Genomic DNA, 25,416 nt, shown 5'->3' with positions numbered 1-25,416 from the left:
TACCTTACATTTCTCTGTGTTGAATTTCATTTTGTTAGCTTTGGCCCAGCTTTCTAGTCTATTCAGATCATTTTGAATGTTGATCCTGTCCTCTGGAGTATTAGCTATTCCTCCTAATTTGGTGTCATCTGCAAATTTGATAAGTATGCTCCCAGTTCTGTCATCTAGGTCATTGTAGTAGTAGTAAAGTTTATTCGGTCATTGACCAGCAAAAGGTCATTGATAAAGATGTTGAATAACACTGGGCCCAGGAGAATAACACTGGGCCTCCGAAGGACACTGAAGCCCCGTGGGGAGGAGGAGGAGGATGAGGCCAGCGGCTCCTGCTCCTTTCCTCAGAGCTTTGCCAGGCCTGAGGTGTCCTCCAAAGGACACCTCAGGTCTCCCAAAGCCCCGTGGGAAGGAGGAGGAGGCCGGCGCCCCCTGCTCCTTTCCTTGAGGCTTTGCCAGGCCTGAGGTATCCTCTGAAGGACACCTCAGGTCTGCCGAAGCCCTGCAGGGAGGAGGAGGCGTGTGCCCGCCCACTCCTCCTTGGTCCCTTCCTTCGGCTGAAGGGGAGGGAGGCCGAAGGGCAGGGCTTGGGCACCCGTCCCAGGCCCTTCCCTTCGGCCAAAAGGGCTCCAAGGGGCCCTTTCGGCTGAAGGGAAGGGCTTGGGCAGGCCGCCTCCTGAGCTCCTCCACGGCCCTTGCAGCCCCAGGCCACTCTCTCTGGAGGGAGGCCTGGGGCTGCATGGGCCGCGACAGAGTCCCGGAGCGGCAGGCTGCCTCCGCGGGCTCCTTTTTGGCCTCTGCAGAAGCTTTGGAGATAGAGGCCGAGAAGGAGGGAGGAGGCCGGCGGCGGCAGTCTCCTACAGGCCCGCTGCAGCCCCTGGAGCCCTGCGGAAGGGTCCGGCGACTGCAGCGGGCCTCCTACAGGCCCGCCGCCATTTTTTCTTCAAAAATGGCGGTGAAGTCTCGCACGACCTTTCCTGTCCTGTCCCGCAACTGGAAAGGTCACGCGAGACTTCGGCCGCCATTTTTGAAGAAAAAATGGCACCCAGAGTGGCGTGGAAGTGGGGGTGGCAATCGGCAGCAGGACTGGGCTGGGGCTGGTCCAAAGGCCTTGCCGGGCCGGATCCGGCCCGCGGACCAGGGATTGCCGACCCCTGGTCTAAATCAATGGAAGTAATAGTGCCACTCTATTCCACTTTGGTCAGGCCTCACCTCGAATACCGTGTCCAGTTCTGAGCATCACAATTCAAAAAGGATGTTGAGAAGCTGGAGGGCGACCAAAATGGTGAAGGGTCTGGAAACGATGCCTTACGATGAGTAACAGAGAGTTGGGTATGTTTAGCATGGAGAAGAGAGGGTTAAGAGGTGATATGATAGTGCTGTTTAAGTATTTGAAGGGGTGTCACATTGAGGATGGAGCAAGCTTGTTTTCTACTGCTCCAGAGAATAGGACATGGAACAATGGGTGCAAACTACAGGAAAGGAGATTCCACCTCAACATTAGGAGGAAAGTCCTGACAGTAAGAGCTGGTTGACAGTAGAACACATGCTCCCTCAGAGTGTGGTGGAATCTCATCCTTTGGAGGCTTTTAAACAGAGGCTGGATGGCCATCTGTTGGAGGTGATTTGATTATTGTTAATGCTATTAATTGCTCATTATTGTCATATTGCTGTCACTTCTTGCTGAGCTGTTTTAACTGATGTTATTCCAGTTAAATTTTTTTATTGTTATTATTTTGTATTGATGGGACGGAGGGTAGAAGGGTGGGGTTTTTTGGGGACTGCTTCCTTATTATTATTATTATTATTATTATTATTTTGTGACTCTGTGTTTGAAATTTTCCTTGCTCAATCTTCAAACTGGAGAGGCGGGATACAAATAAATATTATTATTATTATTATTATTATTATTATTATTATTATTATTATCTATTAAGCCTTTTATTCATATTAATCATTCTATTAATCATTTTATTGATTGCATGGCAAGGGGTTGAACTGGATGGCCCTTGTGATCTCTTCTTACTCTAGGATTTTATGATTCCCAAGCAGGCTGTTTTTCTTTTTTTAAATGACTTTTCTTTCTTTCTTTCTGCCTAATAATTGCCATTATTGCATGACTGCACTAAAAATAAAAATAAATAGAGACTGAGAGGCATGTTGGTAAGGGGATAAGGTAGGGACAGAAATGGCACCATCACGCTTCTGAAGAGCTGTCCCCAACATGGTATGTGTTCATTTTCTAGAGTAATGTAATCATGGGTTCTTATGAGCCTGGTGTGATAAAGTCCTCAGAGAAGAAACAGGCTGAGATGGTAATCATGAGCATGTAAATTTGAACAGGAACCCAGAATTTGAAATGTTAGCTTTAAAAATGCATTATGTTAATTGTTTTTGAGCTCCAAAGGTTAATTCAATATTGTTAATGCTAATAAGTCTTTTATTCATCATGTTAATCATTCTATTAATCATTCTATTGATTGCTACTTTTTAAATAAACCATAAAGAGTTCAAAAACCAGAACTCCTTTTCCAGGCAAAATTGTACTGGTCTGCACATCCAAATTCCTGTTCACAAAAAACTTTCCAGAGCTGGAAATCTGAGCAGGAAAACCTTTACAGATTTTAATAGCTCCTATTCTCCTATCTCTGATCACAAGTCAAAGATAATGTCACAAGAATAATGAAAAAATGAATCAAAATACACTAATTGTTTTTTTCACCGATATTCTTTATTGAGTAATTTCAGAGTATTACATAGATAAATCACATATCCATCGTGTTATTTCATCACTAACCACACATCGTTATACATTAATCGTAACCCTTGAGCAATTATGAGATTAACCAGAGCAAACATCTTTCATCCTTCTTTCTTAAAGCAAAAGAATTCCCTTTATCTATTGCATTTCATATATTTTTACGTTTAAATAGAATCTTTCCTTAGCAAATAAACCTTACAAATAGTATAAATACTTGCAATAGTATCCCCCCCAGATATCCTAATTTTCTTTATTCTAACATCATAGTTCCATATTCCATTTGTTTTCTATGAACCTCTGAATTGGCATCCATTCTTTCTGTTTTATTGAGTACTCCGTGGAGTTCTCTCTATCAAATGATTCCCCACTTTCCATATCTTTAATTTCCAATAGTTTTAGTAGCCATTCATTTATGTCAGGTAAATAGGGTAATTTCCAATTTTTTGCTAATAAAATTCTGGCACAGGTGGTAAAATTCATAAATATTCTCCAATATTTTTTTTCGTTCTCTGTACCTAACAACGAAGTCATATTTAGTAGGTATAGTTCAGGACTAAAAGGAAAATCAATGTTCAGTATCTGCTTGATGTTCTTATGAATTTTCAACCAATAACCTTTAACTTCCGGACAGGTCCACCATACATGTATATATGTCCCTTTTTCTTTATGGCATTTCCAGCAGAGATTGTCTTTTAGTTTGTATATTTTAGCAATTCTAGCAGGTGTATAGTACCACTTATTCATCACTTTCACACAGTTTTCTCTTAATTCCTGTGATGTGGAAAACTTACTTGATCGTTTCCAGGCGATTTCCCAATAGTCAAAGGGAATTTCATGGCCAATTTCTATAGCCCATGATAGCATATGTGTAGTTATCACCTCCTGTTCTAACTCCCTGCTCAAAAACAATTTATACAGCCTCGCAATTTTACCTTTATCTTTTGATCCTAATACTTTATCCAGCTCATTTTGATCTTTTTCAAATCCTTCTTTTTGCAGATCTTCTTTAAATCTCTGATTCAATTGATAGTATCCAAACCACCCAATAGGCTTTCCCATGGCATTCAGGTCTACTCTAGAGATCAGCTTTGGATTGTTAATATGCTCTTTTTTTAATACATCCTTATATCTGATCCAATTAGGGTTTCCTTCCCATCTTCCCAGGAAAGCCTCCTGTACCGATACCCATTTAGGGATTCCCCGATAGAATTTCCCTTTGATTTTTTCCCACGTTTGGAAAAGGGGCTTCCTAATAGAATGATTATGGAAATCTTTATTAACCCTAATTTTATCATACCAGATGTACGCATGCCATCCGAATCTCAGGTTATCTGCTTCAAGATTAAGTAACTGTCTTTTTTCTAAATTGATCCAATCTTGGATCCAAATCATGCAACATGCCCTAAAATATAACTTCAGATCAGGAAGGGCACATCCGCCTAGAGATTTAGGTCTTATAAGATATTTCTTTTGTATTCTTGCTCTTTTCCCTCTCCATACAAAATTCAATATAGATCTTTCCCATTCTTTGAATACATTTTCGTTCATAATAATCGGCAGGTTTAAAAACAAATACATAAGTTTTGGCAATACCGCCATTTTAATGGTAGCGATTCTTCCCAGAATTGATAGATCGTAAGATTTCCATTTAACCAAGTCCTTAGAGATCTTACTCCAAGCAGGCTTGTAGTTATTCTCAAAAAGGTTTGTATTTCTGTCCGTAAGCCAGATACCCAAATATTTTATTTTCTTTTCTGCTTTTAAACCAGATCTTAAAGATAGTTCCTTTATTTCCTTTTCTTTCAAATTCTTAGTTAACATTAAGGTCTTTTCCTTATTTATCTTAATACCTGACAAGTTTCCAAATTCATTTAACTCTTCCAAAGCCCAAACCATAGAATTTAGTGGGTCTTCCAGAGTAATACAGATGTCATCTGCATAGGCTCTAAGTTTATGTTCGTGCCCCTTAATTTTTAACCCCCTGATTTTCTTATTAGCTCTAATTGAATTATTTAGGACCTCCAAAACGGTAATAAACAGAAGTGGGGACAAAGGACACCCCTGCCTTGTTCCTTTGTTTATCGGTATACTCTCTGTTTTTTCATAATTCACAATTAATTGGATTTTTTGCTGAGAATATATTTCTTTTATATTTGACAAAAAGAAACTTCCGATATTCATTTTTTCTAACACTTCAAACATAAACACCCACTTAACCGTGTCAAAAGCCTTTTCGGCGTCCAGGAAAACAAGGGCAGCCACTAATTGTTTTATAAAAAATAATACAATAATAATTAAAGCAAATGTGAAAATATTTCCCTTGTTATTCAATATTCCCTAATATTAACATACCATGTTATTTTTAAAGAACTACTTCAAAGCTCTGCAGGGCCCTATGGGAACAGTCCTATCTTGAAAAAGTGAGGTGGCTGCCTCAGGGAGCAGCTGTAGAGAGCTATATAGTAAAGGTTGCAGTGGTGCTACATGAGCTGCTTCATTGTTTCTGAGGGTGCATTTATGCTGTAGAAATAATGCAGTTGGACATCACTTTAAAGGCTGTAGCTCCATCCTATGGAATCCTGAGATCTGTAGTTTTACATGATCTTCAGCCTTCCCTGTCAAAGAGTGCTGGTTCTGTTGGTGTAATATGCCTTCAAACAACAGAAAAATACTTTGATTGACTGAATGATGACTCACAGCCTACATTCTATATTAGTGGACCAGGAGACTGGTTACATGTTAGTTGACAATTGGAATGTTTGGTTGGTTGTGAGCTATTGTTGGAGCAGCAGGTTATTGCTGTGAATTACTGTGTTTTAGTTTCTAGCTGTGAAGCAGAATTTGAAGTTGATTGAAAGTCAGAGAGAAGTGTGTGTGTGTATGCATGCTGTTTTATATTGTACGTATTGTAACTGAAGATAAAAACCTCCCAGGATTTGGTTTAATCAACTGTCTGTGATGGTTTCTTTTAAGCGTGAAAAGTGGTCAGTGCACTGCCAATACCAATAGCTGGATTTTTTTGTTTATATACCCTGCTGTGTACATTGTTTTGATTGTAGTTGGGTGATTTTTACCCAGACTGCTCTGGGAGTTGGTCTTTGTCCCAATTTAATATACAAGCCAACAGGTTCCTCACAAAACTATAAATCTCAGGATACTGTAGGATGGAGCCATGGCAGTTAAAGTTGTGTCAAACTGCATTATTTCTACAGTGTAGATGCACCCTGAGTTACTCTACTGCCCTCCAGAGCAGTGGAAGAAGTTATCTTGTCACCACTGTTGAGATAAAATTCAGCTGTCAGTCCAATCAGTTTTTGTACATGGATCTGGGCAGGAGTGGGGAGGCAATATCTTGTCCCTTTCCTCAGGTGGCAGCAAAATATTTTGGGCCAGCATTGTAAAGAAATGTTCAGTCTTGTGGATGTGTGGTCCTCCATTTCCTGGAAAGAAATGGCTAAGGCACTTGTAGCCTTAATATTGTTTACTTTTGCGTACATTAAACATTTTTTTTATTATTATTACTGTGCCATCATTTCTTCAACAGGTCTCAGCAGCTATTTTGCATGGGGCATCATCCCAAGAGGATCTGGAAGAAGGACCACTTAAGAGTAGCCACAAACATCTCAGCAATGTGCATACAGGAAGGAAGACACCACTGGATGAATTTGTTCCTGGAGATAAAAAACCAAAGGTAAAACATGCAAGCTCCTGATGCATAAAAATAATTTTTAAAATGCTTTCAACAAATTGGAGGTGTTGTTGTTTTATACTGACCAAAAACAGTATGAGCACACTAGGGCCCCAAACAGACAGGCAAAAAGAAGTGGTTTCAGGCTGCTTTGGGAGTGTGGCATTTATATGATGCATGCCCTGGAAGTGGCTTGAAATTGCACTGTGCCTGCTCTCTAAGGGGAGGGGGGGAGCCAGACTAAAAACCAAAAATAAAGTGCCCTAATGTGGAAACTGTGCAATGCACCTTTGACCCTGCATGTAAATATTGGTCCCAAAGAAGCACTCCATCCTAACCCTAACCCTAACCCTAACCCTAAAGTGATTTATAAATGCACCGGTGCTGGTGCACATTTAAAAAGGATGGAGCCAGCGATCGGGATGGCAATGCAAAAAGGGAAAGTGTGACACCTCCAATGGCTACATACAGAACCAGACAGTCCATCCAATACAGGGCATGGGTGCAGGTGGGGTAAAGGGGACATGTGGGGGGGCATGATTGTACATTGCCAGTGTCTTACTGGGCACACTTCTGCTCCGATGCCCTGTCCCAGTGCAGGGTCGCAGGTGCAACTGTGTGGCCAACCAAAGGGGGAGGGATGGCATCTAAGTGGCAGGCAGTCGCCAGCAGTGTGTTACTGTGACTGTACATGGATGGTGATGGCGGGGAAGTTTCTTTTTTTTAAAAAAAAATACCCAGCAGCATGGCTTGACACCACACTGTGCGGTCATGGCATGCACAAGTGAGCCTCCTTGGGAACAGGCAGTACTGTCAGCAGGGGTTAAGCCCACTCTTGGAAGAAGCAGCTTTGGGCTGCTCTGTCCTGGTTGTCTACTTCACCCCTAGGTGACCTTAGGTGAAGCAAGCCAATTTTTCTCATCTTTGGCTCCTCCATATTAAATATTGAAGATAGTACCATTGACTTACCTTAGACTGTAAGAACTTTATTATCTAGTTATAAGGCTTTCAAGGGTGCTGTGAGGATTACAGTTAGATAGTGAAGTGGTCTGAGCACTTCAGTGGACCATAGAAGTATTAATTAAATTAATACTTCTAAATACTTAAAATACTGACACATTTGCAGTTGTTAAGCATTTAGTTTCTGGTGGTTTCTCCACTAATAAGACCACAAAAAGCAGTATCATCAAAATGTTTCAATGTCTGATAGGCAACAAGAAGTGCACTCCAGAGGTCTGACTCACTGAAATCTGCAACAGGAGACCAAAGAGTGAAGAGCCCATCTAAAGTCCTTTTTAGCAGAAGTGCGATGCCCACAGGTCGGAGGACACCCCACCAAATGCCATCTGAAGTTCACAATGTAATGATTAGCTTTGATTCTTTAGTATTTATAGTTAACTTGTCTTTGCAAGGTAGTTTTGCAGAAAGGAATCAATTTCCAGGAAGTTACAGTTTTTGAAGAATACTTGGAGAGGAAAGGTGTTTTTTTTTCATGCAGCATTTGCATATTTTAAGCTCATTTGCAGGCTGAATTTAAGTGATTTGTCACATAATGTCTTTTAATGGGAAAATGAATATTTCCTCCTAAAGTCATTGTGAATTTAAGGTTCTGGAGAGAGAATGCCTTTGATATTCTTTGGGACTGCAGCTGCAATGCATTTTGCTATTTTTGAGGCATGTTTTTAAATTACCCCTCTCCCCCATTTCTACTGAAGTATTGAAAAGGTGTAGAAGCAACAACAGCAAGCTGTATGTTCTTCAAAAATGAAGGAAAAGCAAGGGGCAGTTTAAATTGTAATTATCAGGGTTGGGTAGGGGTGAAACTGGAATTCAGGTTAAGGGAAGGTAAAATGGGAATGTGGTATTGTCCAGTGAGGCTGGATGAACCCTACAACTATTTCACAACTGCTCTTTACCTGAAATCTCATTTGCTGTGGCTTTTGACCATTATTTTATTACATAAACCCCATGTAGACTTTTTGAGAGTTGTGGCCATTTTTATAAGGCCATCAAGCATCCTAGGGCTTTTGAGTTAGTAGAATTGCATTTATGTCTTGGGGAAAGTCTGAGGAAGAGATTATGAACTTTGACTATTATTTCCAGCTGTTTGTTTATCTGACAAAAAATCTTTTCCATGGAAGAAGACATTAATATGATCCATACAATGACCAAGAGCCTATTCATTGCCTGAAAAAACCACAAAAAAACAAGCCTGTTCATTGCTGGTGGAGCACTCCTTCACCATACTTATGGAGTGGCAACATTCCAGGGTCATTTTCAGTTGTGGGTGGATGGAGCTGTGCCCACATGTTGGGCTGGTCAAATAGGGAACTGCTTGCATAAAGTGATAATAGATACTTCCTTACACAGATGTGTAAAGAGTTCAGCCACAAGGTTGTGGCTAATATCTCTGTTTATAAAAAAAATAAGATTTTCCTGTTGCTTTTGGGTCAATGCAGAAATGGGGGCAGCATTTTTTGTCTAATTTTTCATATTCCCAAAGGTTTCAAGCAATAAAAAGTGGGCAGGTAAGAGTATTGTGTCTTCACTGAAATTTTTGCACTTTATTGTAGAGTTTATCTCAGCTGGCTCATCAGCAGCAACCAAGTGATGGAAAAAAATCAGTGCTGTCTGCATCTAACCTGAATGCACTTAGGGATGCAAGTCCATCTTTATATGTGAAAGGTAAAATATGTGGAAACAATAAGCTTCTATTGATAGGAGAAAACAAATTACTCTTGCTCAGAATATGTCTGTTTAATGTACACAAAAATAAACAGCATTAAGGCTATAAGGGCCTTAGATTCTCTTGGGATGATGCCCCATGCAAAACAGCTGCTGAGACCTGTTGAAGAAATGATGACACAGTAATAATAAGAAGAACAAGGGTATGGGCTTCAGAAAGCAAGCCTTGAATCACCTGTGCTTTAGGATATGTGTCCCTGACAATTTTGTAATCTAGAAATATTTTAATCTTTCTAGGCACATACTGTTCCACTTCTGGTAGATCAGAAGATACAGCTTTTTTAAACAGCCAAAATAATGACCCTTTACGTTCTGCAAACTTGAGCAATGTGGAAATAAAGGTAAAACATAATATTATGTATGGAGAACATGCCTAAAATCCTACATTCAAAAGTTTATGGGGGGAAAAAATAGAAGATATGACTCATTTTCTTTTACTCAGAAATGAAACTTTCTGCCTTTTAATGTAGGAGGCCTCTTAGACCAGAGCCAACTCTTATCATTAAACAGAATAAGGGTAGGAAGATGTCTGAGGAAGCAAATGCTGGGGGGTCTAAATGTGGCCCTTCCAGTTGTTGTTGCTTTCCTTGTTCTTCTCCAGCTTTTCTCTTTCTTGGAGGACAAAGCAGTATGCACCACACAACCTGTGTTGGACCTCCTAAATTAGACTGCAACCTCTGGTGTGGTCCCATTGCCAGTACTGAAGTAAACTTGATAGATGTTCATTGATTTCTGTGCAAGGAATCAGAATAGAACATCACTTTGTATTCTGTCTCAGGCAGCAAATGCTTTGGATTAGCTCTGCTTTAAACTCAATTTGGATGACTTCAGATTGCTGTTAACATCTTCACAGGTGAAAGACAATATGCACTGTGAAAGGCCTCAGAGGTCTAAGAAGCCCTTTGAACAGGTGGCTTCTATGACTGACTCCAGAAGAAACAGTATATTCTCAAATGGCAGAAAGACACCAGCAGAAAATAGTACTGTTTTTGTGGATGCTGGAGGAAAGGTTTGGTCTCTCAACAAACTGTCTCTCTGACATTTTTCCACCTAAGCTTTCTGTGGTCCATTCCACATCCATTACATTTCGTCCCATTGGCTGGGACAAAAACGATACCCATTGGCAAAATACAATAGTTGGGGGAGGGTAATTTTTGTCCCAGCAGTTTTATTTGTACCAAACAACAACTATGCATGGCAATTGGGTGAAACATGGAGGATACTGTTTATAACTCTACAGGTGATATTGTCATAAAATGCCCACCCTGTATATTAAACTCTTTGTGTTCTTGAACACAACATGACTCTATAAATAATGGTCTAAATTGTCCCATTTAACTGCATGAGGTTAAGACGTTATCTTCAATGTGATGTATTTTGAAACTGAACAATACAGATAGTAGGGCAGAATAGAATCTTGTTTTAATGTTAAAAAAAAAAAAAAAAGGGGGGGGGGGAGGGAATGACCTAACAGTCTTCTTGCATGAAGTATCACAGCTCTTATGCCAGGTTTTATAGGGGATAACACTTTACAGAAAGATATATGTGAATAAATCCAAGTTTGATTGTTGATTGATGTTTGATTGTTGATAGATTTCCCCTTTGAAACCAATATTGTCCAGAAGGGCATCATTATATAATGAAAGCCAGGAGGATGGGGAAGTGAAAGAAAAAATAGAGTATCCAGATGGAAAGGTAAGAAATTTTAGATGAATATAAAATAATAGATAAGCTATACCAAATGAGAAATAACCTGAAACTTTGGATGTCAGGATATGTTCTTTTAATGGAAGAACGGGAATATAGCACTGAGGTCTCTAGAGTACAGCATTGTATTTTTCCTCTCTCGTCTTCACCACACTTTCACCCATTCACCTAATCTATTCTTGAGGCTGACATTAACTGCAGTTAACATTATTCAGAATTCTTTCACTGGGAAATTAGGACTGAAGCTGTTGAGCAGACCTTTCCCAAGAATGAACATGACTAGTCCTGTTGCCAGTCAGTTGTTTAACTCTTTTCTGAAGGTGACATGTGTATCTGCCTAAACCTTTGCCTGCCTACGTCTTCTTTGCTTGAAATGCCTTCACCATCCCCGGCTGTATTTCTAAACTTAAGACCCAAAATATTTTTTTTCTGGGCCAGTATACAGTATATTTTAAGTCCTGCACCATAAAGTTGTTATTTTGAATGAAGACATCTTATATGAATATGGTATGTAGTTAGCTTTAGCATCATGTCGATAAGCCTGATGCCTACTAGTCACACAAGGAAGCTAGCATGTGTACACAGCCTTAATGGGCAAGGTTTCATGTGTGTGCTAATAAGACAGCTGGCTTGATGTGACACACGCATCCATGGCAGAAAATGTTCACAAGGGCTGTGCTTCCCATCTGCTCATTTAGAGACTTGGATGATTTTCCAGGAGCTCTGTGTATGGAACAAAGCTAGTGTCCTGTGGAGCCAGAATGCATGTGATGAGGGCCACATTATGCCAAAATACAAGTGCTGCAAGCATATGTCTCTGCCATATGGTAATTCAGTGAAGTGCAGCTTGCAATGCTCTTTGTAGAATTAGAAGTATCCAGGGAGATGAAGATTTTGCTGATCTGTGACAGAATTTTTAATGCAATTTGGCTAATTATGAATCTTAAATCAGCATAAATGAATGGTGGAAGGATGCCTGTCATACTGTGAGGCCTTTAAAGGGATCATGTGACTGCTCTTTACATTTTTTTCTGAAATATGCTTCCAGGACAGATTATACTCTTGCCTTTACCAGGGGATGGTTCTTTTTAAAAATACCTACATTGACCCATGGATAAATTGACCCAGATTTTTGGGGTCAATTTTTTGACTAAAATGTCTAGACTTATACATGATAATATACAGTAATTTCACAGGTTCAACAACTGAGGTGAAAAGCATGTAACACAGGACTATATAAAGCCCTCCTCAAGTTTTATAAGAGGAAAGCCTTTTGTGAGAGTTCTGAGCCACTGTGAGATTGCCAGGAGCACAGATCTTCCATAAGAGTCCCTCTTCTTGTGAGACTGGAGGCAGGCTTTATATAGGCTAGCCTTACTTAAAGGCCATTGTTGACTGTGCATAGCAATACAGAGTGCTATCACATATTCTTCTTTGAAAAAACATGACCACCCTATCTGGGGGACCTGACATTTGCATTAACTGAGACCAGACTTGCTCTGAGTGGCCCCACCTGTCCTGAACTTTGTATATAGGTAAATGTTCATAAAAAAAAAAAAAAAAAAGAACAGAGCAATGGCATCACTAGGGTTGGCGTCACCCGGTGTGGTAACTCATGATGTTACCCGCCCCCTCCCATTGACCTGCTCCTATACCACACCATACAGAATCCTTAGTAATGTTTTTTGCACTAATGCAACTCATAAATCGTAAATGTCATATATCACTGAAAGTAATGGTAATAGTTGTGACATAAACAACTACCAAAATTAAAAATTATACCTTTAAATTTACAACATCATATGGACAGAATAAATGTGTTTACATATACATAGTTTCAGGTAGTGAAAATGAAAATTTTGGTAAAATGTGATGTTTTAAAAGAAAATTTAAATTACGGCATCATACGCACAGAATAAATGTGTTTACAAATACATAGTTTCATGTGGTTAAAGTAAAAATTTGAGAAAATGTGATGTTTTAAAAGAAAAATTAAAAAATACAAATAAAATTTTGAAATGTTAATTTTTTAAAAAAAGCACTGAGGGCCTCTTTTTTCTCCTCCCACTGAGCCTCACCCCATTTCTTACAGCATTTTAAAGAAATACAGGTGACTGCCACAGTCTGATCTGGCCAAAGTGCAGATATTTGGGGAGCTGTAGTATCACCCCCTCTGAGTGTCACATGGTGCGGTCCATACACCCTGCACCCTTTAGTGACACCACTGGAACAGGATATGACAATACAGCAACAGCATGGGGCAAGCTGAAAAAAGTGCAAATGTAACAAGGAAAACTAGTTAACAGTACTTTTACTGAGGCCATATCAGCACTACAAAACTTTATTAGATCTGTAGCATTTTTACAACTATTTAACTGTAATGATTGTCCTTAGAATTCAGATGAAGGTTCTGAGAATTCTTTATATGATATTCTTTGATCTCTTGACAATATTATTGTTCCCAGTTTCAGATCAGTGTAAATTAGGTGTTTAATAATCATTTGAGCATTTGATGCACATATGAACAGCTTTGATCAAATTATTGAGGCCCTGTCAGCATGGGCCAAAAAATATGTCTTCCCCCATTCCCATGGCAACCATTCCAGATGACACAGGTCCCTATCCCTGGTTGTAGTGGGAACTGTCTAGATGTCATCCGCACTGAACCAGACATATACCTCCCTTTAAAATGGATTAATAAAAGTCACCTTTTGCTCCAGATCTTCTAGGAAAACCCAGAGCCCTCTGAAGTGATGCCGAGCAGCAATTTACAATGTGTTACACTTTGCCAACTGCTGCTGGCACAAGTCTCTCCCTCTCAGGTCAGACAGAGGCACCCAGCCATGTGATTGACACTAGGCCCTTTGTTCCTGACCTCAGAAGGACCAACTCAGGCCACCAGCAGCAATGGTGAGTGGCACAGAAGGATGCATGTGTGAACATCTGCTCAGTGTCACTCTGGAGTGCCAGGTAATGGGGGGGGGGGGGGGGGGAATGTCAGGGCTGCCCCTGGAATATTATGGCCCATGCTGACATGGCCTGAGACAAGAGATCTCTTGTTCTTCTCTTCAGAACTGAAGGCACTACCTGTATAATGATGCCAGCTGTTATAGATTATAAAAGCTAAACTTTAACCAGGGCCAGCTGAAGACATTTTGCTGGTTGAGGCAAAGAATGACATCACTTCCACTCTCTAGTCCTCATATATATGTTGGATAGAGTAGAAGTGAATTATTTCTTTAACAGTGGCTATCACACCTGAAGAAGCAGGGTAATTCAGCACACACAATTCTGCTGTCCAAAAGAAGGGAACAGAAAAGAGTTCAGAACAGCTGGGAGGCTGCAATATTGAAAACTGGAGACAGCTCCTGTATCTTTAGTGGTTGTTAAAAGACAGAATTTCAGCAGAATTGCTTGTTACCTGGTTGTGTTACAAACAACATTTGCTGAAATGTTGTCTTATATACAACACTCAAAGGTATAAGAGATGCCTCCAGTTCCCACTCTGGCAACTATATTTTGGGTAGAAACATTATTTTCTGTGCAGAAAAAAAGCTGTTTTCTGTGCAAAACTCCATGTCTGAATTTTGCAGAGAATAAGTCCCCAACTACAACATTTTCTGCATGGGCACAACATTTTCTGTGCAGAAAATTAAATTTCTGCTAATAAATACTATTTTTCATCCAAAAAATGCTGTTTTCTATGTAAACAACTAAGTCCTGAAATTGTGACTAGTCTTTGAAAATGGCAGTTTTCAAATACTTCCTTGCATCAAGAAGAAAAAAGCTAAAATAAAGCCTTACATGGCTTGGGCCCAAGTTACTTGAGGGACTGCATCTCCCCATATAATCTGCCCCGCACACTCAGAACAACTGGGAAGAACTTGTTGGAAATTCCACCTTCTAAATATGTTATTACTTCCCAGATGGCCTTCTCAGTAGCAGCCCCACAAATCTGGAATAGTCTTCCAGACAAGCTCAGTCTTATCACCCACCTGGAAACATTTAAAAAGAGGCTTAAAACCTTCCTCTTCTGTCAAGCCTTCCCCCCTGGAAAATGAAGTCGTGTACTCTGATCCCACTGACTCTCTACCTCACCCTATTGATTGATTGATTGAATGATTGTTTTTAGATTGTATATTGTATTTAGTGCTCTTGGTTTTATCTGTTTTATGATGTGTTTTGTAATGGTTTTAAACTCTATGTAAACCACTTTGATCTTTTTGGAAAAGCGGTATATAAATAAAATTTTATTATTATTATTATTATTATTATTATTATTAAAATAACCAATTGCTTCCTTCAAGAAGAAAGGTGAAAAATTACATCCCTAGTGTTACACAATCAGTATTGTGTCCCCTGTTCAAAGGATGTCTTCAGATGTCATGGACAGCAGCATCTCATTGTGACACTGAAGCTGGATTAAACATATGGCAGCTAATGTATGTGGAATGAAGAAGTAATGCCTTGTTCCCTTTGTTTCAGACACATAAAATGTCTTGAGATGGTCCTGATTCTGAATTTTGGGATGAGCATTAAGCTGCTTTAACACCTCTAGTCTGTATTTGCCTCTCTAGATTTAATCTTGTAAAATATGATGAAATTGCCATAGGCAAACTTTGGCAAGAATTAAGTCTAAATCTTCTGGATATCACAACTTTGCTTGAAGTATTGTGGAGATTCATTTGGTATTTCTTATCCATTTCCTATGTACTGAACATCTGTCTGTCTGTCTGTCTGTCTATCTATCTATCTATCTATCTATCTATCTATCTATCTATCTATCATCATCTATCTATCTATCTTTATTAATTTCCAGTAAAATAAAATAAACATATGTCTTTCTTTTAAAGGTGAAACAGGTATTCAAGGATGGACGCAGAATTACTACTTATCCGAATGGCACAAAAATGGAGATTAGTAGTGATGAAAGGACAACTGTTGTTACTTTTTACAATGGCGATATCAAGAAGATCTTGCCAGATCAGAGAGTGGTGTGTTCACTTATTTGTTTCTTCTTGCTTTAAAGCCAAAACTTTTAACTGCTCTAATGAAGACTGACTTGGGTTCTAAATAGAATAATTTGGAGCAAAAGAGAAGTGAACATTTAGCTGTGCTTTGGACTGAGCTAGTCTCTTTTCAGTGACCATTAGCAAGGTTTTGTATTTTTTAAAGTAAAGGAAATGTCAAAGTAGCTTAATCTCTTTACCTCAAATGCCTTTCAGAGGCTGCCTATCATCTGCTAGACATGGGAAGAAGCAAAGACTGTTCATACTATTTTATTGTGACCCCTTAATATCTCACACAGTATCCCTGCCACATATGTATACATAAGACACATAAATATATACAGGTTGAATCTCCCTTATCCAAAATGCTTGGTACCAGAAGTGTTTTGGATTTTGGAATACTTGTATTCAGGCACATAATGAGAACCTTTGGAGGTGGGATTCAGGGCTAAACACATAATTTATTTATGTTTTATATACACCTTATACATATGGTTTGATGGTAATTTTTTACAATATTTTTAATAACTTTGTGCATGAAACAAAGTGCACTGAACTATCAGAAAGCAAAGGTGTCACTATTTCAGACACCCATGACAAAAGTTTTGTTTTTTGGAATATTTTGGATTTTGCCATTCCATATAAGGGAAACTCGACCTATATAAAAAGGAGAGGGGCATAACCAACATGCCACAGTATGTTGGTCAGAGTGTCAGTCTTTGTAGGATCCAGCTCAAGGGAGACTATTTCTGTTTGTTTCCTGCATAGGATACTGTATTCAGCACATAGTGGTTAATCTTTGTAATGGCACCAAAACCCTTCACACTTCCTGAAGGTGTTTTTCAGATTTAAAAAACCGGTTCCCTGCAATGAACTTTTCAATGAAAAATATATGCACTTAAAGCATATGCACTTAAATTAATCCACTTAAAGCAAACGTACAAAATGCAAGGATGTACAGTATACTCCCCTTCCTCACATTTTTTGCTTTATGAGCCTTTCCTGTGCCCAGTGGTCTCCAGAGACACACCTGTAGTGTAGAAACAGAAGTATTTATTTATACACCATAGTTTGTCAGTAATCAAGAGTAAAAAGGTGCTTTTATTTAAAAATGAAAGATGAAATCTTTTACACAATCAAGGTTTTTTGCCTCTCCGATACCAATTCTATACTTACGCAGTGTTGTTGAGCAATATACAAAATCCTGTGTATGAGGAAGGACAGGGGTCTACAACAGGAGGTGGGAGGATGTTAGTGGAAATTTCTTCCAGAGCTGATGGGCACTGCAGGGTCCAAGTGATGTTATCAGTTCTCACTCCAACTAGTAGAAGGGTGAAGCACCTGAGATATATATATATGGTCATTTTAGCATTGTTGAACAAAGTAGAGTGGGAAAGTTGGCAGGTTGCCATCACTTTGTGGTCTGGCTTTGCATCCCTCTGCTAAAAAAAACAAAAATTGTATGATTTCTCCCCTCTCTTACCCCGCTACTCAAGCATGTTGATTTCAAAAGACCTCTGGTGTGCATTTTTCAAAGTGCTGGTGTTGCACTGTTTCTCTTCATATCTCCTCTGGACCACACAGAAATTGATAACTACATCAGGAAATTGTGCATCCCACACAGCCAGATTTCATGCATTGTTTTGTATCACAGAATGTCCTAAGTTAAGGGGAAATGTCTTACAGCTGTTTGAATGTTGTGACTAAGATATGTGGGGGAAATGGTGGACAATGGAAACTTCTCCATTCTTCTTGCAGGTTTATTATTATGCTGATGCACAAACAACCAGAACAATTTTCCCAGATGGTTTGGAAGTGCTGCAGTTTCCTAATAAACAGATTGGTATGCAAAAAGTGATTCGTTGTTGTTGTTGGTGGTGGTGGTGGTGGTGGTGGGGTTACACTTAGTGTTGCCAGGTTTTCCAAACAGCAATAATGGACAGTTGAAATTCATGATGTATGGGGTTGACAATCAGGAAGTAGCTATAAACAAGTTAATGTTCTAGCTAAATAAAAAGTGAAAGTATTGATTTTAATTAGCCAAATGTTGCTCTGTAAAATTAACATGTTGTCCACATTCATAAATTACATGATGCATACATTTTTATCTTGATGAAAGGCCTACACTAAAAAAATGGATTTTTTTGGACATCTTGTTTAGTCTATATAAAAGGAAAAGTTTTCATTCTCAATAGGTCCTATAAGGGGCCAGATTTCCAGCCCTCAAATACAGGGTACCCCTTGCAATGAGGGGCACTTGGCAACTTTACTACACTTATAGATAATATTTTAAATTGGCTTTTCCTTCTTTAGTGGATGAATAATTAAGAGAAGGGCAAAACATAGAAATCCTGAAATAAGAAACTAACATATTTCTGTTACATTTACACACTGCACACTGAAATAGACCTTATAAACCTGTGTTGAAATCCAAACCAAGCCAAGAAGCATACTGAAATGTACTGATGAAGTTTGCATATATCGCATTACAAGACAGAGGGGAAATGCATATTGCTGTCCAGCGAAAGTTTCCAGGATAGTTTGCAATGTGCATATCATAAATAACTGATTGACATTCTTACACAGTTAATGTCATTGCCTCAGCCTTATATGATTGGATTATTTCCCTAGTTTGGGTGCCTTCATCATCATTTTCACTTTGTTGTTTTTGCTGCTGTGTGCCTTCAAGTCATCTCCAACATATGGTGACCTTAAGGGCTAGCACAGGGTTTTCTTTTCAAGATTTGTTCAGAGAGTTTTGCTTATGCCTTCCTCTGAAGTTGAGAAAGTGTGACTGGCCGAAGGTCATTCAATGGGTTTTCATAGCCAAGCAGGGATTTGAACCCTGGTCTCCAGATTCATACAAAAAAAAAACAATATCATGCTAAATAATTGTTAGTACTGTAATGTGCCTTCCAGTCAACTCCAAGATATTGTTACCTTTTCACAAGGTTTTCTTGGCTAGTTTCATTCAGAGGACATTTGCCATTGTCTTCGTATATGGTTGAGAGTGTGTGTGTTGCAGTGGATTTCCATGGCTGAACGGGGGTTAGAACCCTGGTTTCTTGAAATGCTAGTCCAGCATTCAAATCACTGTACTACACTGGACATCATGTCATATTATATTACAGATTATTTTATATCATAATGACTTCAATCATTTTTTATTTTATATAATGTCATGTTTTCAGCTACAATCTATTTTTGTAAACCCTTGTCCTAAAATGTGGACCCTGCAGTAGAGAACTGAAGTGCTTAGCACATTTAGGGCTATTTAAGGTGCCAAATTTCTTTATAAGAAGGCTCTCTGAAAGAAACAGTAGGCAGCCTGTGTGTAGGCTATTAAATATTAGGATTATGCATGTGTATATTTTATGTACACCATTCACACATTGAAAAGTCATAGCCAGCCATTTTACTAAGGATAGTTATTTGTTATTTGTTGTCAAGTTGACTTTGAGTCATGGCAACTTTATGAATGAGAGTCCTCCAAAAGCCCAATCCTCAATTGTCCTGCTCTGGTCTTATACAGTAAACCCAGGGCTGTGACTTCCTTGACTGAATCAATTCAGCAGTAATGCAGTCTCATCTTTTCCTACTGCCTTCCATTTTATAGAGCATTATTGTCTTTTCCACTGAGTCACATCATCTTGTCATATGTCCAAAGCATAACAGTCTAAGTTTAGTGATGTTCTTTTCTACAGAAAAGTATCATCCTGATGGTACTGAAGAAATTGTGTTTCCAGACCAGACAGTGAAACGCCGCTATGATCGGGGTCTTGAGGAAACTGTTTTTCCAGATGGTACAGTTGTCAAAGTAGAAAAGTAAGTAATACATGGGGACGTGGATCAGACAGTGAAAAGAGGGAATTATTTGAAAAAAGGTTGTTTCAGCAAAGTCTTTACCACAGCTTGGTAAAGTGACTTTTTGAACTAAAATTCCCAGAATCTCTTATTTGCTTGGGTATTCCAAGTTGTAGTCTCAATACTGATCAGACTGAGGAATCTGATATTCCTCAGCAAAGGAAACATGGGTGCAATTGTTTTCTGTAGCCTGCTGCTGCAAATTTTCCTTTGCCAGGATTCCATTTCAGGACAAAATGAAAAGCAAGCTTGTAGGCAACAGGAAATGTTTCCTGCATCCTTGCAAAGACTAATTTGTATTTAATTACAGATAAAAGTTTTCTTTTGTTTCCCACTGGGAAAATGTTTCCCACTTTATTAGGAAAGTAGTGCTCCTACGTGTAAAATCAGGAGTGATTCTTTTACATGCCCATTTGCTCCTTGTGAAAGAGCTTGTGAAAGTTACTTCTTTGGACTATAGGTGCCAGTACTTCCTAGCCAGTATGACTGCTGGGAGATTCAATGAGTTATAGACCAAAAAAAAAAAAAAAAAAAAAATTACTTTCCCAGCACTGCTCCTGAAACAGGTAGGCTGAACCTGCTTTCACTGTAGTGATGATGGAGACCAATAGCTGTACATGATTAGGGAAGGAAGAGACGGAGGTTGATCAGCAGCCATATACCTGCTTATGAATCAACTGGTTATGAGTGGCCTTTTCTGCTATTCTCCTCCGTATGTTAAAGAATTTTTGGGGTTTTTTGTTTTTGTTTTCATTGAGTTGAGCATTTTAACATTCTTTCTCCTTCTTCTCTTCTCCCTTCATTTTTTTCTCATAAGCAATCACACAAACAGTTTTTGAATTGCAGGGTTGTAAAATTGAATTGTTCCATATTGTGGATATTGTGAAATATCAAAGTTAACAAGTAGGATACAATTCCAAAAATACATGAAATTACTTGAAGAATAAATTCTGCTGTTGCTGTTGTGTGTGTGTCCCACATTTGTAAAAATAAAAAGTACTTTACTTTAATGACAATAGAACAAAATGACACCTCTGCAACATGCTTAGTATTAAAACTGTTATTTCTTTAAAAATAACAACTGTATAAGCAACAACATTCATCAGCCTGAACATCAGAAATAGAGGGAACATTGACCTGGGCCTGCAATGGGATGCCAGGTGGGGAGATGTTGTTGTGTTGTATATGCTCCAACTAGGCCAGGAAGCACAATGCCATTTTAAGTGCAAATGCACTCTATCAGCATTCCTTGTGTTGGTAGTCAGTACTGAGGACAAATGAATATGTTACAGTTACAAAACATTTGACCTCAGAGTTTACCATGGCAAATGATAAAGAGTGTTCTGAGGAGTAAATTCACTGATTTTATAATGAGTTAGAGCACCTATTTACTACAAAAATACTAAAGCAGGAGGGCAGTAATTTCTACTGGCCCTCTCTACATCATCTGTGAGTTCCTGCTTTAGACTGTCAATTGCGTTTGATCTATAGGATTGTAGGAGCATATGCCCTGTGCAGTTACATACTCTCCCAAGCTTTCCAATTTAGCCACTGCCAGAACAAGACATTTGTCTGGGTGGATAGCTTGTTTTAATATAGTTATTCTTATGTGTAAAGTGTCTGCAGTTTGGTGGTCTTTCCAAGACTCTTTGGACACTAGTGCTTTAAAGTTTAATGGTTTGTTTATTGCGTTACAGAAATGGAGTTAAAACCATCCAGTTTCGCAACGGTCAAAAGGAGATACACACTGCTGTGTCTACAAGAAGAGAGTACCCTGATGGTACTGTAAAGACTTTCTATTCTAATGGCCAGCAGGAAGCCAAGTATTCTTCAGGGCATGTTCAATTCAAAGATGAAAAGAGGACCATACTCCTGGATAAGAAATGACTCATCCTTCTGGCTGGTGTTTCTTAATGTCATGTCATATAATGTCATGTCATGTAATTTATTTCTGTGCCATATTTTGGACAAAAAGTGAAAAAGCTTATCAGTAACATGTTTTTTAAAAGTCAGAGACATGTATTTTCACAGTTAAGAAACAATAAGCACAGCTGCCATAATAGCTTGATGACTGGTGAAAATCATCTGTTGGAAGAATTCTTGCACCGAATTCTTACCAGCCATTGAATTCTGTTTAGAATTCCCATCTGAGCCACTTCCCAATAGTGTAGAGCATCTCCAATGATGAGATGTAATGTAGATCCTCCTTGTAAATTTCATCATACAGGCAGTCTTGTATGTCCATAAGAAATTCATCAGAGACTTTGGACCAAGCCATTTAAGGGCCTTAAAGAACAAACCTAGCACTCTAAATTGCACCTAGAAACAAATCAGGGACCAGTGTATTCTAGGTGCATAGGAGTAAAATGCTTCATATAATGGTTAGGCATGGTCTTTGAAGCAGTTTTCTGCACCACACACTCTTCAGATGTAGCCTTGTGTAGAATGCACTACAGTAGAACAACCTAGACATGATGAAAACATGTGGCCAGATGTGATTTCTCCACAAAGTGTAGCAATTGGCATACCAGCCAAAACTGTGTGAAAACACTCCTGGTCACAACAGCTAATTTGGGTCCATCCACAACCTCATAATGATTTTCAAAGTTGATGCAACCTATGAGATCAGCAGTAAAAACTATCCCCTTCACTGTCCAATAGATGTCCCATCTAGTCTGAATAACATCTGAATTGGTTAACCTACGTACATCTAGCCAATTATGGTTTGCAACGGTTACAGAGTTTCCATTTTTTCCTTCTTTTCAACCCTGAAGGTGGTCAGTCATTCCTTTGAAACACAGTATTATGAATATGTGGGTGTCACATAGCAGCAATTCTCCATCCCAAATCAAACTAACATGGGAAAAGAAAAGTAGCGATTGATGTTTCAGCACTATTTCACAGCCATAAATGATTTCTCTCAAGACGAAAAATGGTGAAACCTCAATGGACCAATAGGTTCACAGGAGTTCTCCAGCCATGCTGCCTGGACGATTCTGGCTGCTGTAGTCCAAAAATGACCTTCCCAAAATCTGCTGGGAGGACCAGCTGAAGAAATAGTAATGTGTCACACATCCACTTCTTGGCATAGATCATTGATTTGACCAAAGTAATTTCAGTCACAAATCAGAGCCAGAATACTGCTTGTAATGGATCTAAAAACCAGTCTCATCCAAGGCCACCAGGAATTAAATCAGCAATATCTTCTCAGGCATCTTTGTCCCCAATCCTGACTCTGCCTGGCCTGAGTGTGGAGACAGGCCAATAGTGATCCAGGACATAGGTACCCGGGTTTTTGTGTTTTTTACCACAACCTCCCTTAATGGTAGAGTCAGCTTCACTTTTCTGTTTGACCTGTGTGCCTTTAGGGTATAATATTTTGAATCATTTCTCTCTCTTCTCTCTTATTCATTAGCCCCTCATTAATTAAATGGGTATGAATAGTGGGGAGGCAGGGGAAAATGCTCGTGATTTTTTGTTTGTTGAGTTTCAGGCAAAAATGAAATTATTGGCTGGCTAGGGTTTGGTTACTCCAAGATTATGATGGAAATTTGAAAACTGTACAGATGCATACAGAGTGCCACCTGCAAATCTTTTGCTAGTTTTAAGTATTTCATTATACTTTTTCCCCTCCGTTTCCTGAGCTCATCTATATGCTATCTCATGTATCTGCTTTTTTTTTTCACTTTCTGGATGACTGTCTTTAATGAACTTGGCACAGTGGGAGAGGAGGCTTGTACAACAGACAAGAGGCTTTTTCAACCATTAACTCATGATCCTAATAATCAATGGCTAGCCATAACTGAGATGCTTAAGTGGAATAGAAGAAGTTGGAAATGACTTCTTAAATGTGCCAATAATGGACTAGACTTTGTGCACACATGTAATTACTTGTTTCTACTATTTACTGATTTAAATGCATTGGTAAATAAATGTGATGTATTAACAGCTGATCATTTCCCTTCCTATTATTTATTTTGACACATCAAAATAAATAAATGGGCTCTAGAACATATTAAGCCTGAACTCTCACTAGAAGCCTAAGTGACTCAACTGAGGCTATTGTATTTTTCAATATATCATGGAAAGACATGACTCCTTCGAAAAGACATCAATGATGGGAAACACTGAAGCCAATGGGAAAAGGAGACTACATTACAGATAGATTGATTTAATAAAGAAAGCCACAGCCCCAAGCTTGCAAGATCTTAGCAGGTCTCTTAATAACAGGATCTTATTTGGGAAGGGTGTATTTCATTCATAGACTTGCCATACACTGAAGCCAGTGTCATAGTACATAACAACAATAGCTGTCTTGCTAGAGGTCCTACTAGAAGACTTCAGACAAAGGAAAGAAAATGAGCAGCCATTAGGCTCAGTGAAGCAATTGCTTTAGTTGACAGAGCACCAAGAGCAGCAAATTTGATACTGCTCTGACAGGGCCCATGCTGCTTTCTCACCTGCTCCTTCAAGGTTCACCCTCCACATTGCTTGAGAATGAGGAAGATGCAATGGCAGCATTCACATATTGAAGGGGTAGTGGCAATTTTTTATATTTCACCTAAAATTCATAAGGCAGATTTTCCGCCTTCTGGCAGAACAATCATTTCAGGTTCACTTTTGGAACCATTATCTCAATTTTTGGACTTATTCTTGGCTCCTTTTGTGGTGAAGGCGCCTTCCTACACTATACATGTTTACTTGGTAGCTTGGAGATGATGCGCTTGAGACAGTGGATACAGGCCCTATGTTCCTTGAAACTAATCCTGTCAGATGCAACTTTCCTACACTTTTCTGAAGTAGAACAAACATGTATTATTTTGCAGGAGATATATACATTCATAAATATATATTGCATCCACAGAACCATGTATTTTCAGGATGGGCATGAAATAAGGCATAATGTTGCCCACTGGACTAAACCATGGTGATTTCTGCTAATGGTCCAGCACAATTTGAAGAGAACTATAAGATTTATGGCTGCAGCTCAAGTCTCTGGAGCTTGGTGAACAAACAGCAAGGCCAATGGAAGTTTCGTGTGGGCGTATGTTGTTGGTTGAAAACACAATGCAGAAATAATCAAGTTTGAACCTGCTTTAACTGCCCTGGCTCAGTGCTAAGGAATTCTGGGAATTGTAGTTTATTGTGGTACCAGAGTTCTCTGACAGAGATGGCTAAATGTCTCAAAAAAACTACCATTCCCAGAATTCCTTACCACTGAGCCAGGGCTGTTAAAGCTGTCTCAAACTAGATTATTATAACAGTGTGCTTTGGATTGTTGCTGTGTGCCTTCAAGTTATTTCCGTTTCTGAGTGTTTAGTGAGGGAGCTTTGAGAAGAAAGGCCAGGAATTCTGTTTCAGTGCCTACTTAAAGATTACTGAATATGGATGGTGAGGAAGCTGCTGCAGTCCCTTGCAACAGCTATGGTATGTTTGTGTTCTTGCCAGAGGATGTGGGTAGCTACACATGCAGCAAGTGCCAATTGGTTGTCCTATTGGAAGAGAAGGTCCAGCAACATCAGGCCCATCTATCTACTCTTCAACATATTAGGGAATATGAGTTTTTCTTGGATAGAGTGGAGAAGACTGTCCAGGATGAGGAACACACAGCAGGTGTTTCTGAGGAGCAAGTCAGTTCCCAAACACCAGAG

General features: G+C 39.2%; 1 protein-coding gene across 3 annotated transcripts in view; it reads left to right on the top strand.

Moving 5' to 3' along the window:
* LOC149310919 (uncharacterized) overlaps positions 1–23,704 on the top strand; it is a 52,542-nt gene extending 28,838 nt beyond the window's left edge. The window contains exons 12-21 of one of the 3 annotated variants that reach the window (XM_089530025.1): positions 6,297–6,443; positions 7,651–7,800; positions 9,014–9,125; positions 9,423–9,526; positions 10,039–10,194; positions 10,779–10,880; positions 15,746–15,886; positions 17,660–17,744; positions 19,606–19,726; positions 21,463–23,704. In XM_089530025.1, coding sequence (XP_089386151.1) covers positions 6,297–6,443; positions 7,651–7,800; positions 9,014–9,125; positions 9,423–9,526; positions 10,039–10,194; positions 10,779–10,880; positions 15,746–15,886; positions 17,660–17,744; positions 19,606–19,726; positions 21,463–21,652 — 1,308 coding nt within the window. In that variant the 3' untranslated portion in view covers positions 21,653–23,704. Of the gene's footprint in view, positions 1–6,296; positions 6,444–7,650; positions 7,801–9,013; positions 9,126–9,422; positions 9,527–10,038; positions 10,195–10,778; positions 10,881–13,612; positions 13,633–15,745; positions 15,887–17,659; positions 17,745–19,605; positions 19,727–21,462 lie in introns of those variants that run through there. The other 2 variants (XM_089530026.1, XM_089530027.1) reach the window with 2 other exon arrangements.
* Positions 23,705–25,416: the final 1,712 nt, after the last annotated feature.

This window comes from Sceloporus occidentalis, unplaced genomic scaffold, assembly GCF_023333645.1.
Source record: "Sceloporus occidentalis isolate IW3139 unplaced genomic scaffold, rSceOcc1.0.p SCAF_6, whole genome shotgun sequence".
Classification (NCBI taxonomy): Eukaryota; Metazoa; Chordata; class Lepidosauria; order Squamata; family Phrynosomatidae; genus Sceloporus; species Sceloporus occidentalis.
The sequence above is the reverse complement of the archived record's forward strand: the minus strand, read 5'-3'. Positions and strand labels throughout refer to the sequence as shown.